The sequence below is a fragment of the Cylas formicarius genome, unplaced genomic scaffold, assembly GCF_029955315.1.
Source record: "Cylas formicarius isolate icCylForm1 unplaced genomic scaffold, icCylForm1.1 PGA_scaffold_7__23_contigs__length_41026272, whole genome shotgun sequence".
NCBI classification, from domain to species: domain Eukaryota; kingdom Metazoa; phylum Arthropoda; class Insecta; order Coleoptera; family Brentidae; genus Cylas; species Cylas formicarius.
Window position 1 is genome coordinate 23,533,273 of NW_026844352.1, and position 19,571 is coordinate 23,552,843.

The following is a 19,571-nucleotide window of genomic DNA, read 5'->3' on the forward strand; positions in this document are numbered from 1 at the left end:
AAACATCAAAATTATCGTCAAAAATGTGTTTTTCTGTGTTTAAGTGTGTAGCATAATTAGAATCTAGACTACTGTTTTTAAAAATTTTCCTATTTTGTTGTTAGTTTTGAAAGCTATTTTTAAACCACATTTTGACAAATGTTTTGAAACTTTTTCACTGGGTTCTCCTATTTATGTAATTGTTTTAAATTGTTCATATTCTGTATTAGGTTTCGGATAAATATAGTTTATTGTTGTCTGGATTTGTTTTTTATTTATAATTTTATCTATAATGGACGGATTGTAGCCCTTGTTCAATGCAATTTGTTTAATGATATCAAGTTCTTTGTGGCAATTTTCTGTTAAGAGTGGCGTATTAAGAAGTCTGTGTACAAAAGAGTGAAATGCAGCAATTTTGTGTGTATAAGGGTGATTTGAGCTGTTATGTATGACTGTGTCCGTGTGTGAAGGTTTATGATAAATTGAAAAATTTAATTTGTTTTGCGTTTTCGTAATAGTTAAATCTAAAAAATTAATAGTGATCCCCAATCTCGACAGTGAATTTTATACGATTATGTAATGAGTTAATGTAATTTAAAAAAAAAATTAAATTGTCTGTCCGTTCCAACAAAGACATCATCCACGTATCTATACCACCACAGAAAACTTTTACTTAAAGGAAGTTCCAAATATCCATAAAAATCTCGCCTAACAAAGGCCTAAGAGGGTTTCCCACCAATGGGTTAACTTGTTTCCGAGTTAGTTAGTTACTAAATCCATCACATCCATAGGTGGAATACTGGGAAATAAGTTTTGTACATCAAAAGGCAATAGTGTTGCGTTAGAAGGGATTTTGATATCTTTAATTTTTTTGATTAATTCAAAAGAATTTTTTTTTGGTTAACAACTGTGTGGAACTTTAAAGTTTATTTTAAATATTTGTCAAAATGTGGTTTAAAAATACCTTTCAGAACTAACAACACAATATGAAAATTTTTAAAAAACAATAAAACGAAATGTCCAAAATCTCAAAAATCAGATGTTTACACGTTGAAATGCGGATCTTGTCCTAAAATTTATATTGGACAAACAGGTAGATCCTTCAAGAAACGCATTAACGAACATAAAAGAGCGTTTAAGACGATAGTCCAGATTCTAATTATGCTACACACTTAAAAACAGAAAAACACATTTTTGACGACAATTTTGATATTTTACATACAGCCACAATATAATTTCGTGAAAATCTGAACTTTTAGTTCTTATTTATTTTGTTGTTTAGTTTGGGTTTACACAAAAAATACACAAGCATTAACCCCATCTTAACTGTTGTCGGAAAAAGGAGAATTTGCGTTGGTTGTGTACTGCACTCGTATGTCCGGTGTAGAGAAAGTAGATGATTTTTGTTGTAAAGTTGATGACTGTTTCAAATGAAAAATTCTGTGACACATTCGGTTGGGCATATAAGTAGGAAGCTGTTCGGTAAGGGCAATATGGCTCGGTGAAAAGCTGAGTAGTGAACATGATTCTTCTACGTTTGTTTTTTTTTTTAATTGAATTCAAAGCATCCATTTTAGATTCAAATGTTTTATCATTATTAAAAGTTTCCAACGAGGGCAAGAGACTAACAAACAAATTCATATGAGGATTTCTGTCTATTATGTCGCCTATTCCTGATGGGTTTTCCAGTTATTCTATAATTTTTATCTTAAATTCATTAGGTTTGCGTTTTCGGATTATTTTGCGCAACCGCGTATGATGATTGAGAATTTAAGGAAGGCTGTTCACCATTATCTGATTGTTGACTGGTGCTTCTGGCGTTAGTGTAGGATGTAAATATAACGAAGTTTTTGCTGCAGCGAGAGATGTGTTCTGCTGCTTAATTTTCTTAAAACTTCTCAAAAATTGTCTCGAATACGACAGTTATTTCAGTAATGCATAATTGTCGTGATTACATCTGATGATTTATTGCAAAGTTATCTTTTAGGTACGTGGCTAGCTGATGTTCATTGGCTGATCTCCATTACTTCTACCGAAAGAAGAATATATGGCGGTATCTAATGAAGATCAATGGAATTCTATTGCAGAAAAATTTGAATAAAAAGCGAATTTTCCCAATTAAATTGGAGCAGTGGATGAGAAACATATCCGTGGGATCAAACCACACAAAAACAGTGGATTCAACTATAAAGGCTATTTTTCAGTTGTTCTTCTGGAAATAGTAGACGGTAATTACGAACTTGTTTGCCTTAATGCCTTAAAAATTTCCAAAGCGTCGTGCAAAGCTGGGACAAGTATTTCCACTAACCACTCATTTACTGCGACCATCTTTCAGAATTTGCCATTTTGTAAGGCAAAAGTATGGTTGAAAAAACATGTACTGCATTTTGCACTTTGGGTTTTGTCAAAGTATTCTGAAATTCTGAAATTAAATATGTTTTACCAAAAGATGCGTAAAAGCATTTGGAAGACAATAAAAGTAAAATTATGTAATATTCCTCATGATAAAATTTAACTTCTAGTTGTATAAAATTAAAACGAATTTCAATAAAAAGGAACATTAATTTTATTTTACAATAACAGTTGCCCGATATTGGAACAAACGAAATAAAACTACTGCATGACCTTCTCTGTCCCAATACCAATAGCCTTTGACATTATTTGTAAAGTCTCGATATTTTTATTAGAAAAATTAATTTGGTTTGATGAATCAGTTGCCATGATCTATGTAAATTCATGTTCGATTTCCAAATTAGAATCGCTTATTCTCCAAAATCTTTCACTTACCTCGAGAGATTATTAATTATTGGTTAGCCTCATAAAAGTATTCTTCGACGTGTAGGCTTTTGAAAAAGTGTTTTTTTTTCCATAAGAATGGTGAAATTTGATTACATTTTTGTTTTTGTTGGAGGATAAGAATGTAGAAACAATAAGCACACTACCTTCTTGTTTTCTACTAGCTTAAATTTCTTTTTTTTTTTTCAAATTCACCCAATTCTACAAAAAAAAATGCTCTGAAGATCTTAATTTAATGGGTATAAAATTTCTGAAAAAAAATCCGATTCTCTAGTTTGACATTCTAAAATACTATTCAAAATATTAGTCAACCCAATTAGGTAACCCTATTGGGCATCATTGTCGCCTTGGTATTAGTTGGCGAAAATTTTCTCAAGGGCACGCATATATGAAATCAATTATAACTCCTTTTTGTCCGATCATAATGGAAATACTTCTTTCTCGTGTTTCCATTTTCATAACAGTTACTTAAGTCCTTGACTCTATTTTATGATAAGCACACAATACCCACAACTTTCAGCAAACAACCCACTCACTAACTAAGTATTTATTAAAACTGAACTTCCAAAGAAAAAAATCCTTTTACAAACATAATCACGACAACGTCGAGACACAAACGTCTTTTATTTCAAGCTCATTAATTGACCAGATGTAATTGACAACGCTGTTTTGTGTTTTTTCAAGAATACGATGTTCGACTGGACAAACCACGGAATATGAAGGAGTGATTTTATTCTATTACGTTCAAGAATAAAGTTCCAGAAGGTGGCATCTGATTTGTTATCCAACCTTTGGTCTTTTTTCTGCTTTTTTTCATTTTTTATTACATCTTAGCAAGTTGTTTGAAATGTATACAGATTACAGCGTTATAGTTTAAAGTTTAATTTTCAATCAATCAAAAAATATTTTTGTTTTAACGGAAATAAAATGGACCATATTAAATTTAAAGTCTTCAGGACCATGATTAAGGTCAGAATCTTAGATATGCACCCAATATTTATTCGCATAATTCATATTCATTTTAGCTGATTTCTATATAACTTTTATTATTATTTTATGTTTTATGATATCCTTATAATAAACTTTATGTTAATATATAATTAATATATAATAATATATAATTCATTAATATAATTGGGTAATTTAATACCTATTTTATACTAAATTTTTAGAATTCAACTTTAAACTTACTCTTGACCATATCTTACCACTTCCTCTCTTAATCTTGGTGCAATGACAAACTATTTACATCTAAATATATTTAATCTTTCATATTAAGGAAGATATTACCAATTTTTAAAGTCGCCAAATTTTTCGTAGCTCAGAAATTACAGGTGCCATTCAAAATCTGACTACAACATTTGAAAAACTATTGCAGTTAAGTGCAAACGGCATATTTGTACGAGGTCCGTTCAAAAAGTAAGGTGGCTTTAAGGTTTTATCAAAAAGTATTCATCTATTTATCAAAATTAATGTTGTCCCCTTCAAACTAATCCCCCAGATAACACTTGTGCCACCGTTTTTTCCAATTTTCGAAGCACTTCTGGTAAGCACATTCCTCCATCCTTTCATAGGTTTCTTGAGTTTTGGGAACAGGACAAAGTCGTAGGGGGCCATATAAGGTGAATATGGTGCCTGAAGCGTGCTTGTGGTTTGATTTTTGGCCAAAAAGTTAGACACAAGCAACGACGAGTGACCAGGTGCATTATCGTGATGCAAAATCTATGAATTGTTTTTCTGAAATTCCGGACGTTTTCTTCGTACTGCTTCTAGCAAACGGAGCATAACTTCATTGACATGACATGACATTTCATGACATCAACTCTTCATTGACTGTATGACCTTGTAAGAATTCTTGATGTGCCACGCCACGATAATCAGAGAAAACAGTAAGCAAAACCTTGAAATTTGATCGGTCTTGGCGATTCTGGGTTCTACCATTGGGAAGACCGGGCTTTGGTTTTGATGTCATAACCATAAAGCTATGATACGTCACTAGTTGTGCTCTTTTTGATCATATCAGGATTATCATTGACGTCATTTAACATCTCTTGAGCGATGTAACCTTCGACGGTCTTTCTGTTCAAAATTAAGCAGTCAAAAATTGCATGACAATACCATTTGTTTCGCTTCTTCGACTCTTTCATCAGTTATTGATTAGCTGGGGCGTTTAGAGCAAGGTGCGTCACCGGCGTCTTCTCGGCCATCTTGGAACAGCTTGTACCACTTATAAACAATTCTTATATTCAAAGTAAATTCACCATATGACGTTGTTTTACCGCACTTTATTCCATTTTTTTGAACAAAATTTTATCTTAATTTTTTGTTCCATTTTTTTTACAGCGGAAAATCTCCGAGCACACAAAATACGTCAAACGCTTCTGTCTCACAAAAAAAAGTAAAAGTGCAAACGTGGTGAAGGCTGCGATCATATGTTAGCGACATGTGTAATAACATAACAAAAAAGAATATCGAATGTACGTAGCCCGCCCAATCACAAAAGTCACCTTACTTTAGGAAAACACCTCGTATATTCACTACAAACGGAGTTTCCCTATAAGGTCACATCGAGAATGAGACAAATTTTGCTCTTAGAAGGAACGATTTTCACCAAATTTCTCAACCTAAATTAAATATCCATAATAAGGCTTAAATTCATTCATTTCTCGACCTAAATTAAATATCCATAATAAGATTTAAATTCATTCAAACAAGAAACGAAAAACAATGATGAGTTCCTAGTTTGAGACGTCCGGTACACCAACTGCGGATTTTATGGTCGTTACAAATGCGATAGAGAACTGCCTTTTTTCTTTAAAGCAATAATTAGCACAACCAACAGTTTTAAAAGTTTTAGGTTTTACAACTTAATTACAGTACCAATGCTAGTAGGAATATTGATTGGCTGAAAGGGGATAAGCATTATCAAAAAAACAACATTTTATATGCAATGGAAATATGGGGTGATAAGGATAACTGGATAATTTTTTCTAATTATATTTATCCGCACACTCAGCATGGCTTAGATAATATATCGACCATGAAAGTATTGGCACCCTCCGAGATATAGTCCGATGTAACAATTTTTTTTGCAACCCCCGTGAAGCAATCTTTATAAATTCAATAAGGCATGCCTTGGTAACCTTGGTTTGGCATTATTTTGTTTGAAGATAATCTATATGTTATTGAGGTTCAATAATGTAATACTATTAACTGTAGATGTTCCTTCCAACAAAAAATAAATCTAATTATAATAACATGATTAGTATAAAATCCCTTCTTCTATACTATTCCAACTGTGGTTAGTCCTTGTCCTTCTTAGCCGAAGCATTCCATCTTTAACCTCGTATCCCTCCTTCTAATGGAGAATGCAAGTCTTTTTCTCTTCTCAACAGAGCCTCTATTTGCTATGGGCGATCGTAGTCGGGGGACACTAAGACTGAGGGCCCACTTGTGGACCTGCAGCGTAGAGGATCTAACAATGAGATCCACGGCTCCCTCAATTCCAGTATACTCTTTCACTTATACCGTACATTCAGTACGCAGTCTGCCAACTTCAGCTTCAAGAGCATGTCCCCCGTACCGATCTAGTCAATCTTTTGTAAGGATTCTCGCTATGCTGTTGCCTTTATAGCCAGAGCCTAACGGTTTTATTCTGTTCTTGACTTCCGGATTCTTAGGGTTCTTAGTTAAGACGTGAAAAATCATATCCTACACATCAGCCATGCAAGATGATGTCTACTACCAACAGTTAGAAGCGTTTAAAATGCGGGATTTCCGACGAATGTTTAGGATACCAACAGACGGTTGAAGATGAACCATCCTAAAGATCTTACATCTTTTTGGAAATACACGCAAAAGTTTTCTCGGTATGTATGTTTATTATCAATTTCTGATTAAATATGTCGCTTTAAAAAAATAATTGCATATGCTGCCCACCAAACAGTTAATTATAGCGAATGTATTTTTATGTGTAATTTTACGAACTTCAATAGTATCGGTAACGCAAGCAAACAGGGTAACACGAAATAGTGTACAGAATGTATAAGCTACTGGTTCTCCTCCTAATAGGCATTAAGTGTGCCAATTCAAAACGCGTCTGCAAAACCTTTCCAGATTATTACAATGTTTTCAGCAAAGATTGCTATGATAGTCCTTACTTAAAAATGAGTGAGGTAAGCAAAAATCTTTTTAGGATTTTAGTTTGCAATGCAATCGACAAATTTTATTTAATAACTACTTAAGGAAATTAGAAACATTTTTCTTTTCTATTTCACTGCATTCTTCATTACTAAAAATATGTTAAAGTGTCACTAATTTGGCAAACGGGCACGCTTTTTCCAGGCGGAAATTATTCGTTCTTGGGGTTTCACTGCGGAGGAATATGATGTTGTGACGGAAGATGGATATATTCTAAACCTTGTAAGGGGATATGCTAACAAAACCAAAAAGCACGCAGTAGTGGTAGGACACGGCTTTGCGTCAAACGGTTACCAAATAATTTTCAAAGGGACGACCTCATTAGGTAAGCATAAAACTTTACAAAAAAGCATATGTTGATGATAGTTCAAGCTAACTAATATTAATATCAATAATTGCATACTATTACACACTAACATGACCTGTACAACCATCCAACCATTAATTGCAAAGTAAAATACTGAATCTTATTAACAGTTGTGTCCAACAGAACCAAAAGATAATGCAAACCATAATTACTTATTTCAGCTTACGTTCTGGGGAAAAGTGGCTATGAATTTTGGATACCTAATTATAGAGGCAGCAAGTTCAGTAGGGGGCACACATACTTGTCGGACAAAAATGAAAGTTATTGGGATTTTAGGTAACTTTTTGTTTTTTTTTTCCTGTATTGATATTGCGATTGCAAAAAGCATAACTACCTTCTGTAATATTGGTATTTTGTCATACAAAGCCCACAAAGAAAGCAAGAGTAATACATTTGGACACCTTTCCTGTAATTAGATATATCATGTCGTACGCCAATGGTCCTAGAGTGGTCAAATTGATAGTTTTCGTGATTATTGTGTCTATGTCATTCTCATTCCTATAAAATATCAAATTTTGAAATATACAGGTTGTTCCAAAATAACCACTAACCACTGCAAATATACCGGAAAAACAAAGTTGCTATTTTTTATCCTATAAACGGAAATAGGTAGAATAATAAAATATTACGAAAGTATTATTATCTTAAAAACACACTTTCTGCATATCTTTTTATTTATTTAAAATAAATGGATCAAATCTTAACAAAATTGAACCAAAAAATTATGCAATGACAAAAAAAATATGTATATTAATGTTATGTTTTATTTGAAACTTTTCCGTAGTAATTACCGTTTCCAAATAATAGAAAAGGAGAATCTAAAGGAATGCATAACGAGATAAAAAAATTATTAGATAAAAAAATTTAGTGAGCTGCTGTGACTTCTTAAGGATTTCTTATTATTGCTTTATTTGACATTGATCGGTTAGTTTGAATACAAAAGCATTAAATTGTTCAATAATAAGAGTCTTAATTCAATAATGGTGAATTGTGCTAATGCAGAAATAACGGATATGCGGCCTTATTTTATATGTCTTAATTTGGCTTGATTTATTTAAATAAAATATAGTTTATGAATGAATTAGTCACGGAAGTGCTTACTAATAAATTATTTTTACAATGTAATTGTTTGGAAGATAATTTATCGCCTGTATAAAGCCTAACTAAAATAATTAATTTCAATTTTTTTTTTATTTCTATTGTTGGAAAAATTACAAGAGGTAAAAAATAAACCATAAATTTACGTTTTTTCTTAAATTTAGTTAAAAAGAATAATAGTACTAGTTCTAATAATTCCATCAATTGCACTAGTTTAAAAAAAAATGCAGAAAGTTGTTGTCATAATAGTAATACTTCTATAATATTTTATTATCCTATATGTTGTCGTTGTTAAAATATTTTGTCCCAGTCGTTTTTACTGTTGAGATACCGGGTTGCAAAGTTTCAGAAATACATTTGTAATATCACTCTATACATTTTAATGCAATTTAATTTTTTCGACACACTGTATCTCAAATCTAGATAAAAATTTTGAATTGCTAATTTTTACTCATTTTGACTACAAAAATTGAAAATGAAGTTAAACAACAGCGTTAGGAACTATATAAAATTTTATTTCATTTTCTTTATACATTTCAAAAATATTTGCAAAAAGAACTTTTGTGTCTATTGTAAGGGGTGGTCAAAATCAAATCAAATCTATTGGAAAGACATACAAAGGATGTCCCGTAATTTTTACATAGTTTGTTCCAGCGAAGATGAAACAAAAAACTAAGCAGTGTAAAACCATTTTTTGAGGGAATTGTAAAACCGTTAAATATTTTCCAACCCCGAAGTTAAACCCCTCGCAGAGTATCCACAAAATATCTCAAACATTGATGGAGGGTTAGAAAGATGAATCAATAACCCTTCAAGTAAGTTACCTCTTACCTCTTATCCGAAGAGTTTTTTAAATTAGGATTTTAAAATAATCGCAGTTTTTACATTTTAAGTTTTAAGTATTTATACAGACTAGGTTGGCACAAAAGTATCATAATCTTTTAATTTTATAAATCATTCTCAACTCGATATTATTTTTATTCTTATACTATAACTGGTTATGAGAAATTAATAAACCTCCTCATTTTTTATTTATACAACCCCGATTATAAGTTAATTACTGTTTAAATCCATAACAAGCTAAAATTTGGAACGTAGTTTACCAAGGCCACGTACATTAGTTCAGTGCAGAGAAATTTATTCTGTGCTATGCAGAGCGACTTTAAGATATCTGCTTCTTTTTCTAAGGGTGTTTTGGCATTTCTAATTGTCCCGTTTACACATGTCCACCCTAAAACTAATGGTCGTAGTATAGTCCGCAACCGGTTGTCTTCAGTATCTTCAGTTACTCGTTTATTAAACATTCGCTGCACTGCGCTCCGTTCGTGCCAAGTCAAACTCGCAACTTGTTGCATAGTATACGCAATACATAGCGAGTGTTTAATAAATGAGTGACTAATAGTATATTATGCAACAAGTGGAGAGGAGCGCAGCGGAGCGCGAGTGTTTAATAAATGAATGTTTTAAAAAGTTTACCGAACGTGTTGCATATTATACTTTTTCTACGACCGTTAGTTTTTGGGTACATTTTCACAAAACAACACGAATACATCCACTGACATGACCGTCAGAATTGGCAAACGTCGAAAGTGTCCGAAGTGGCTTGGATTCGTAGGAAACGAAACTGGCGTAGTAAAGTGACGTTTCCCGCACGCTAGATCGGTGTGTAGTTAGGCCTTTTACAGAAGGGAATAGAAAAAGAAATTTATCTTACATTTTATCCTTTTTCTGCAATTTTTGCACTGAGTGACGTATGATGTACCATCGGAATTGACAAATTGACATCAGTGGCTAAAATCATCCGAAAACATCAGATTGCTGCAGTTGTTATTTGTGAAGGACACTTTCCTAACGAAAGTAATAGTAACGACAATTTTTATTTAACAACGAATGCAATGAAGTTTGTTGCAAGTCATAAACATAAAATTGAATTCTATAAATGGAACACATGATAATTAATTCTAAAGTCAGAGTATTCTTAACAATATTTCTAAATTTGAGGTAGTTTAGGCTTTTTGTTTCTGGCTTGGGTTTGTTATAAAGTGAAGGATTCTGTGAATTGCGAATTGCGAGATGCAATTGAGTAAACTAATCAAGTACTGCACCCTACGAATGAGCAGGGAATTTGATGTTTCAAATTTTGGCTTGTTTTAGTTTATTTCTAAACATAACATATTGACAGTAGCTCAGTAAACTGCATTTTTCCAAATATGCTAACAACCTTTCTTCTACAATGAATTCAATTACCTTGCCGAAAATGGGAATATTTCATGAATTAATTCCAATTTATCCGATACACGTGCTAACATGAAGTTAATCGAGGAAGAACCCCTCCAGGAAACATTTATTTATTAGTATAGCCAAGTATGAAATTCGCTGTTTTTTTTTAAATTTAAATTATATACATTACATTTCAATCTACTCATTTGTTTATAGCACTATCAAACTCAACTACATGGGTTAAGAAGCATGAGTGTTGTGTTTGTGATTATTATTATTACAGATTAAGTCCCGCATTTGTTAAAATGGTGTCTATACTTGCAATGGTCTTATCAGCTAAAAATAAAAATTAATTATTAATAGAATTTGCATCCAGATCTATTCGTTTTAGTTAGGATGTTCCCATCCATTCCCAGATTTATTTTTTAAGGAATGTTGTAAGTCTATTTTCTTTCGTTTTGTGGAGTTATTAACGAACCTGTGAAGTGACACTTTGCGCACGCTGCAGATCAATTTAATATTTGGGAGTAGGAAGTAGAAACAATAAGTTAAGTGTTTTGTCATCTGTTTTATTTATAGTTTTCATGAAATGGCCATCTACGACCTGCCTGCGACTTTAAACAAAGTGACTGAAATCACGAAAACCGAGAAGTCTATATATATCGGAATTTCGATGGGTACGACCATAAGTTACATATTTGCTACTAAAAAACCGGATATTGCGGAGAAGAAGTTGACAAGGATAGTTTCTTTGGCGCCGATTGCATATCTAGGAGATATCAAAAGTTTCTTGAAGTATGCTGCCCCTTTTGACTGGTTACTCAAGCGAATTGTAAGCGAAATTATTTTCTAATGGTTTTCACTAAATTATTTGCCAATATAAACACAATGGATAATTGGCTATTTGAAGATGCGGCTAGAAGCCCGTAACTATTTATTATTTCTGCGCTCTATATCTACCAAATACCAAATATGTTTATGCTATTATTGCCATAATGCCCCAGCCACAAGGCGAAATAAAATCAATCTTTACAATTAAAAGTAAGGACTTCCTTATTTTAAATAGAACTGAAAATTATGGATTATGTTTCGTATATAATATCCTATACCTTGTCTTATGGTTTCTGACACATTTTGAATTTTTTGCCAAATATGACGTTTGCGTTTAGCGATTTATCCGACTGAATAGCTTTGTTAATTTTGGCTTACTGGTTTTATAATAACTAAATACAAGGTGGTCAATAACTAACATTAAAAATGTAAATGAAAAAAATCGTTAAAAATATATTCTTTCAAACGGAAACACCTCATATTTATAATATTATCGTATCTTACATTTTAAAAAAGGGCGACTTTCTATAATGTTTGCCTATTTTCAAAAAATCCCTAGATTTCGAAATATTCGCAAAGAAAAAAATGTAATACTGTTAAGGGTGAGCAAATTCATAGACCCGTTAGAAAACCTCAATCCAAATAGTGAGGTTTCTGTTTTTTTTGTGGCAACTTTTTGAAAAACTCATCCTTTTTTTAATTTGCAAAAATCTGCAGCATTTGCTGGTAGTTATGAATGAAACTCTAGTAAGCCACCACTTACAAATCTATTTTTGTTACCAATGCGCGTAATTATTAATCTCGTACCCTTTCTCAAAAATTATCTAAAGCCTGACTGAATATTACTTCCGAATACCGATTGAAGAGCAGAGGGGACAAAATGCAGCAATGACGCACTCGATGTCATCTGTAAATTGGTTTCCCATTTTCACTGTTGCCTTTTGGTTCCAGTACAGGTTTACAATTAGTTGTATGTTCTTGTCGTCCATTCCCGTTGTTTTGAGCATTTTATTACAGCTAATTTATTACAGTTTCTTTTCTTCCTTCACGTCTCTAGTAACAGGTCGTTTATTGGTGACTGTCCAAGTCCAGTCAAAACACATTTCACATTTCAACATTGAAAGTAATACATGTTTTTAGAAGGCCCAGTTTCATTAATCCGTTTCTCAGCAACAAATTCAAAAATACTAGCCATTTTCCAGATCAAACTTTGCCAGCAACTGCCTCTAATTCTAATTTTAACAACTGTGGCACAATTAGATCAACCATCTGTCCCGTAGTATAGAAAATTTTAAAAAACAAATTCTTTTTGTTAAATTGCAGCCGTATTTAATAAACAACCACGGGGAATTCGTACCATTGCTGAAACTAGGCTTTCAAAATTACGTTTGCTCTTACACGCCATTACAAATGTTGAGCTGTGAAATAGCGTTGGACTTCGCATCCGGATTCAACTTCGGAAACATTGATCCCGTAAGTTAATCGAAATTTGTCCACTTGCAAGTGTTTTATTATATTATTTTTCTTGCGTTAGTCTGTGGGACCCTTGATCCCGGGCTTAAATTTTGATAGCACGTCCGTAAGGGTGCCGCTCCATTTTAGCCAAATGATGAAGAGCGGAAGATTTGCGGAATACGATTACGGAAAAAAGAAAAATTTGCGGATTTACGGCACGGAGAAGCCGCCTGTTTATGATTTCAAATCCGTTACGGTTCCAGTTACGTTATTTGCTGGCGCAAAGGACTGGTTGGGAGTAAAGAAGGTTAGTGACGTCACGGATAATTTGTCCTGCAATTTGTATCGATCGAAAGTATCAAGTGTGAATATTTCTTAATAGCAAAATTTGGCACACAATAGACACAAAAAAGAAGATTTTTTGCCAAAATGTTATAATTTGCCGCCTTTAACAATTAGCGTGATGCAATATTCATGTTGACCATAAAGACCACATGATATGAAGCGCTTAAATTTAAAAAAAAGAGGTTTCAGCTGTCAAATTTCCATGAACTAATATAGTTTAAAAAAAAAACATCCAAACAACAAATTCTTTGATCAAATATTTTTGTATTCCAAGTCTAGAAATGAAATTAAATACTGGATGCATGGGCGAGAAAGTAAGTAAAGTAAGTAATAATTATCGTCTGAAAAATAAAAATGAAATGAATAAATGAATAATTATCTCTTTCAGGCGGCTGGCCGGATCTATGGAGAATTAAACCCGGGAGTTCAATGTGGTTTGACTGTTGTACCGGGATATACCCATTTCGATTTTATACGGGCGAAGAACGTAGAAAAATATTTCTTCCCATCCCTAATTAGTTCCATAGACAATGAATGCACTAAATAAAACTATTAAATCAAAATAAGCTATAATAAAACTATCAAACCACAATATGTTTGTTTATTCTATATCGAAAGGAATTACCGTTACTTATACAGGGTATTTCATTAATAATTGGAAATATTTTAACTGTAAGTCCGCGAGCTGTACATTAAGATTTAACCCTTAATCAGTAAAATAAAATGTGTCTTTTGATATTTGGGTGGTATTAAAAGCGCAACTCAATGGTTAGTTTTGAGAACCGCGCAAGTTTTGAAGTCATTCGGAGCAAAAATGGAAAAAATATAAATATAAAAGTGTTTCAAACTTATATGTTATGAGTATTTCGTGACTTTTAAAAACGTTTTTCGCTATACTTGAATGCTTTAAATTCTACATCTACGAGGTTAGCGCCAAAATTTCCCGGCCTGACATAGATGCAGCTCCAGTATCACGATAAAACTTTGTCTTTTTTTAAATATATATCTTAATAGGCTGGGAAAAAAAAATTGAAGTCTTGCGACAAATAGTTTTTTATTGACAGCATTTTAAACAAGACGTGTCTGAAAAAATGTTGCAAATAACGAAAATTGAGTATAGAGCAGTCATAAAGTTTTTGACAGAAGAAGGGTTAGCACCTAAAATTATTACACAAAGGTTGGATGGTGTGTACGGCCAAAGTTCTCCTTCGTATTCTGTAGTGAAAGAATGGGCAAAACGTTTTCGAATGGGGCAGGAGTCCCTTGAAGATGATTCAAGAACTGGTCGACCAGTGGAGGTCATAACGGCAGATATTGTTGCGATTGTGGAAGAGGTGGTATTGAATGATCGATGTTTAAAGGTCAAGGAAATCTCAGAAATTACTAAGCTTTCTGATAACAAGTTTTCGTCGAATCCTGCATGGTCATTTAGGTATGTATAAGGTTAGTGCAAGATGAGTTCCTAAAAACCTTTCGGCTATTCAAAAACAACATCGTGTCGAGTGTGCGCGGTCTTTTTTGGAATTCTGTGGATCGGAACCGAAGCCTGTGATAGAAACTATTGTGACGGGAGATGAAACTATGGTTCTCTATTATGACCCTCTATCGAAAAAAGAATCAATGGAGTGGCGTCGTAAGGGTGAAGCACCTCCAAGAAAATTCAGAGTCTGCCAGCCAACAAAAAAGGTGATGGCCATGATCTTTTGGGATTGTGAAGGAATTCTTTTGACAGATTTTAAAGAAACTAATACCACTGTCAATGGTAAATATTACGCAACATTATTACATAAATTGCGATACTGCATACGTGTAAAACGTCGAGGAAAACTGACCAGAGGCGTGCGTCTTTTGCACGATAATGCACCTGTCCATACTGTACATACATACATACATACATACATACATATATATATATATATATATATATATATATATATATATATATATATATATATATATATATATATATATATATATATATATATATATATATATATACAATAATACAAAAATACATGCAGAAATTGCATCGTGAACCAGGCTCAAGGTTTTCTTTTTAAATTAGATCAATTAGAAATAATTTTAAAAAATTACAAAAAAAAATATTCGCTCGATCAAATCATGAAGGGATTGATCGTTTAACTTAAGTAATCTTTAACTATTTTCTCATAGGGCATACATAATTGCGTTGCCCCTATACCCTAGTTTTGCAACATGCTATATAAATTATTCAATATTATTAACAGGAAATAATAATCATACGATTTGCTTAAGTAGTATAAAATTATATTTTAAAAAAATACCATTGTTAACTGAAACCATCTCCTAGCCATTCCGCCAAAGCAAGTGTTCTGACTGCAGGAATTAAGCATTGTTATTAAATATCTATTCGAATTTTGTAATTCCGACTCTGTTAACATTCTTCTTAAATATTATGGCCATATTTTCGCTCTAACCTCAAAATGACCTTCGTTAAAATGTCAACGTTAAAAGAGGTGTCTATAATTTAATATTTTATTTTTTATTAAGGTGTCATTTTTATTTGTAAGTATATTTTACAATTTTCCAACTATACTTTCTTTTATAGTTTATATGAATATTTCTTGGCATTTATGTGATATACTTAATACCTTGTTTACAGCGTTTTTATGTCAGTTTTTAGGATCTATTTTTAGGAAAACGAAAAAATTTTGTGATAAGAAATTTTTTGTGTATTTAGGTCCTCGCGCCTATATTAATATTTCTAGTCGAACCGGTAAGTTGCTTGAATAAGATATTTAAGGTAATTGTTATAAATAATATGTAGCTTTCCCATTACATACACCAGTTTTTATATCTCCCTTATTTTAGTTTTGATTATTTTCCAGAAAAGTATTTTTTTCAGTATCATTATAAGACCAAAATGAGAGTTGTAGCACTCATTAGTGGAGGAAAAGATAGCACATTTAACATGATGCAGTGTATAGCATGCGGTCATGAAATTGTAGCTCTTGCAAACTTAGTTCCTCACAGTAAATCTGAGATAGACAGTTATATGTATCAAAGTGTTGGTAAGATACAATTTTTCTTCACAGTAGACAATTCAAAATTTGTTCTTACAACCTATTCTTGCATATGTTAAACAGGCCATGAAGCCATAGATTTAATAGCCCAAGCTTTAGACTTGCCATTGTTCAAAAAAGACACTTATGGTATTTCCAAACAACGAGAAAAGACCTATGAGTACTGTGATAATGATGAAGTTGAAGATTTATATAAATTACTTAAAGAAATCAAGAACGAATTAAACTTTGATGCTGTATCAGTAGGAGCGATATTAAGTGATTATCAACGGCTTAGGGTTGAAAATGTGTAAGTTACTTCTTACATTTCTCATGCTGCAGTAAAGCGAATTGTCAATATTGTTAATAGGTGCATTCGTTTGGGTTTAACACCCTTGGCATATTTGTGGCAAAGAAATCAAAAAGAGTTGTTGGATGAAATGATAAAATGCGAAGTAGATGCCATAGTTATCAAAGTTGCAGCACTCGGATTAGAGCCTATAAAGCACTTGGGTCGTACATTGAGCTCAATGCAGCCTCATTTGTTGACCATGCATGAGAAATATGGTTTAAATGTTTGCGGTGAAGGAGGAGAGTACGAAACTTTAACTTTGGATTGCCCTCTTTTTAAAAGTAGATTATTAGTGTAGGTATTGATATGTATTAGTCGTTTATTATAGATTTGTCATCTAAGTATTAATCTTCGTCCAGTTGACAATGACAACATATGTTGGTGTTATCGTAGAGAAGATTCAGATATAGTGATGCATTCAGATGATCCAGTAGCACCTGTAGGTTATCTAAGGCTGAATAAACTTAGTCTAGAAATTAAATTGCCTCCTTTAAATTTACATAGTCGTTTGGAAGGCTTACCTCTAAAGAACTATGATGAATATGTTACCGATTTGGATGATGAACAATTTGAAAATAGTGATAATGATGCAGGTAAGTAAAGGCAATTCAAATTTATGCAGCAGTATCTATAAATTCTTATAAATATTCCACCAAACAGAACAAAAATGTATAATTACATTTACTAGATTTGGAACCTAATGATGAAATACCACTAAATGAGCCATTTTATCAACTACAGTCAACTTTAAGCCAAAAACCCACTTCAGCTATTAGTAAGGAGGGTTGGCTTTGGATTGGGGGCATCCAAGGAAGTTCTATGGATTCATGTGAAGCAATGCGAGATACGCTTAGTAAACTAAAGAGTAGGTATGAATGGGAATATTTTCCATTTTTCATTTCTAATAATAATATAGTGCTATAATTTTCATATATAGTAGAAAGCAGAGACATTAATCAGGGAAGAAAATTTTGAAAACCAACATTCAAATTCCATTGTATTTTTCCAGATATACTGGCACAGCACAACCACACAGTTAAAGATGTGTGCGCCATAACACTTTTTATTAATGAAATGTCCCAATTTTCAAAAATTAACGAACTCTACATTGACACCTTCAACCATATAAATCCCCCAACAAGGGCATGTGTCCAAGTTCCTTCAAAAGTTCCAGTAATTTTGGAGGCACTTTCTTTTAAAGCTAACAGTTGTGAAGGTGATGTTGAAAGGTTAAAATGTAAAATTTATCTGTTAGTAATTCAATAAAGTAGATCATTTTAGGCACACGGTGCATGTACAAAGTATATCTCATTGGGCTCCCAGTAGCATCGGTCCATACAGCCAATCAGTTCAAATTGGGATGTTCATATACCTAGCTGGTCAGATTGGCTTGATACCTAGTAATATGCGATTGGTCAGTGGTGGAATTAAAGCTCAGTGTCAATTAGTCCTTAGGCACGTTCGTAGATTACTTAGAGCTACTTCTGCCAATGTTAATCTTAGAGATGTAGTCCAGGTAACTCAGTTTTTTCCAAAAATAGTTCCGGAAAAACCTAGCTAGATATACATTAAGCAGATCATCCTTTAGATATTTAAAAACGTGGATATATTTTAGAGTATTTGTTACGTAACTCACAGTTCCTACATTGAGCCTGCCAGAAAGCTTTGGGAAGCAAAAACTAATAACGCAATTGTTGATTATGTAGTTGTATCAGCGCTGCCTAGGAATGCATTAGTTGAGTGGCATGTATGGGCTCACAAGCAAAACAATCAATTTGAGTGTAAGTGTTACTTTCATTCCATTATTATGTCTGCCACATTTTCACCTCTTACACTGAGGATATTTTTACTTTCTATCCACCATTAAATAAATTTTGAAAGATTTTATCTGTAAATGTAATGCTTGCTTAATTCATGTAGAACTTTATAGTGTGTGTATTATTCCCCTGCTTGTAATGAATATCCATTTCTTCCAGACGAAGAGCGAGGAAAACGCTTAGATAATTATTCCATTTCTTTATACAGAAGAGTAAACTATGAAAATAACGTTGCCGCTATTGTTTGTCGTGTGGAGGGCACTGTACCAATTGAAAAGTTTGATGGCAAAATATTTTTCGAGGCTTTAACTTATTCATTAGAAAAACTCCAACAAGGTCATGAAAACGATGCATCTTCTGTCTACAATATCAAAATATTTTTCAGAGTGACCACTGTGGTGGACATGGAGGAGTTAGTTAAAATAGTTGAAAGTGTCACGAATAAATTTATTTTGGTCTATACTCTTGTACCTGTTCTGGGTTTAAAAAATGATCATACTTTTATGTCAATATGTGGAGTAAGAAACCAGTAACTTGTATGAAGTGTTTTTAAAACTATTTGCTTTATTTTAATAAAAGTATTTTATATGAATAAAAATTTAGATTGTTGTCCAACGTCACATAGCCAAACCGATTACACATCATTTCACACACATCAAAAATTCTATGCATTTATTTGTATCACGTAAGGTTTATTTGCAAATATTAAAGGAAAAAAACGATATTTCTGAAAAAAAATATTTTTTTATTCAGTAAACATGTGGAATCCTAATTAAGGTAAATCAGGAATATTGTTGCAATACACTAGCGGTCCTTCCTGTGCAAAATATTGCCATAACTCTTTTTCGCGATCGCGGTAAAAGCTTGATGTGACGCCAAATCTGGGTCGAAATATGACGTTTTCTAGTTCTTTTGGGGCGGTGACTAGTCGAATGGCACAATCGCTATTGGGATATACCATTTGTTTCTTATTTTTTTCTGTTAAATCCTCGATCATTACACGAACAAAAATAATAATAAATAATCGTCACTGTGATTCCTAGGCTCGCGCCATTCCATAGGAACACCAA

At 32.8% G+C, this 19,571-nt stretch overlaps 2 protein-coding genes across 3 annotated transcripts; both read left to right on the plus strand.

Moving 5' to 3' along the window:
* The first annotated feature begins 6,770 nt into the window (after nt 1–6,770).
* LOC132704966 (gastric triacylglycerol lipase-like) lies at nt 6,771–13,896 on the plus strand. Its single transcript, XM_060675330.1, has 7 exons — nt 6,771–6,950; nt 7,120–7,300; nt 7,504–7,618; nt 11,240–11,492; nt 12,815–12,964; nt 13,026–13,253; nt 13,680–13,896. The coding sequence occupies exons 1-7, from the start codon at nt 6,816–6,818 to the stop codon at nt 13,836–13,838; spliced, it is 1,221 nt and encodes a 406-aa protein (XP_060531313.1). The 5' UTR covers nt 6,771–6,815; the 3' UTR covers nt 13,839–13,896.
* Nucleotides 13,897–15,747: 1,851 nt separating this feature from the next.
* Nucleotides 15,748–19,089, plus strand: LOC132704569 (uncharacterized). 2 transcript variants are annotated; one of them, XM_060674647.1, is made up of 11 exons: nt 15,748–15,835; nt 15,947–16,046; nt 16,176–16,341; nt 16,417–16,642; nt 16,703–16,978; nt 17,078–17,277; nt 17,373–17,549; nt 17,694–17,913; nt 17,966–18,200; nt 18,300–18,465; nt 18,661–19,089. In XM_060674647.1, the coding sequence occupies exons 3-11, from the start codon at nt 16,194–16,196 to the stop codon at nt 19,032–19,034; spliced, it is 2,022 nt and encodes a 673-aa protein (XP_060530630.1). In that variant the 5' UTR covers nt 15,748–15,835; nt 15,947–16,046; nt 16,176–16,193; the 3' UTR covers nt 19,035–19,089. The 2 variants fall into 2 exon arrangements, with proteins under 2 accessions (XP_060530630.1, XP_060530629.1); XM_060674646.1 differs by having other exon boundaries at nt 15,754–16,046; nt 18,661–19,088.
* The last annotated feature ends 482 nt before the right edge of the window (nt 19,090–19,571 follow it).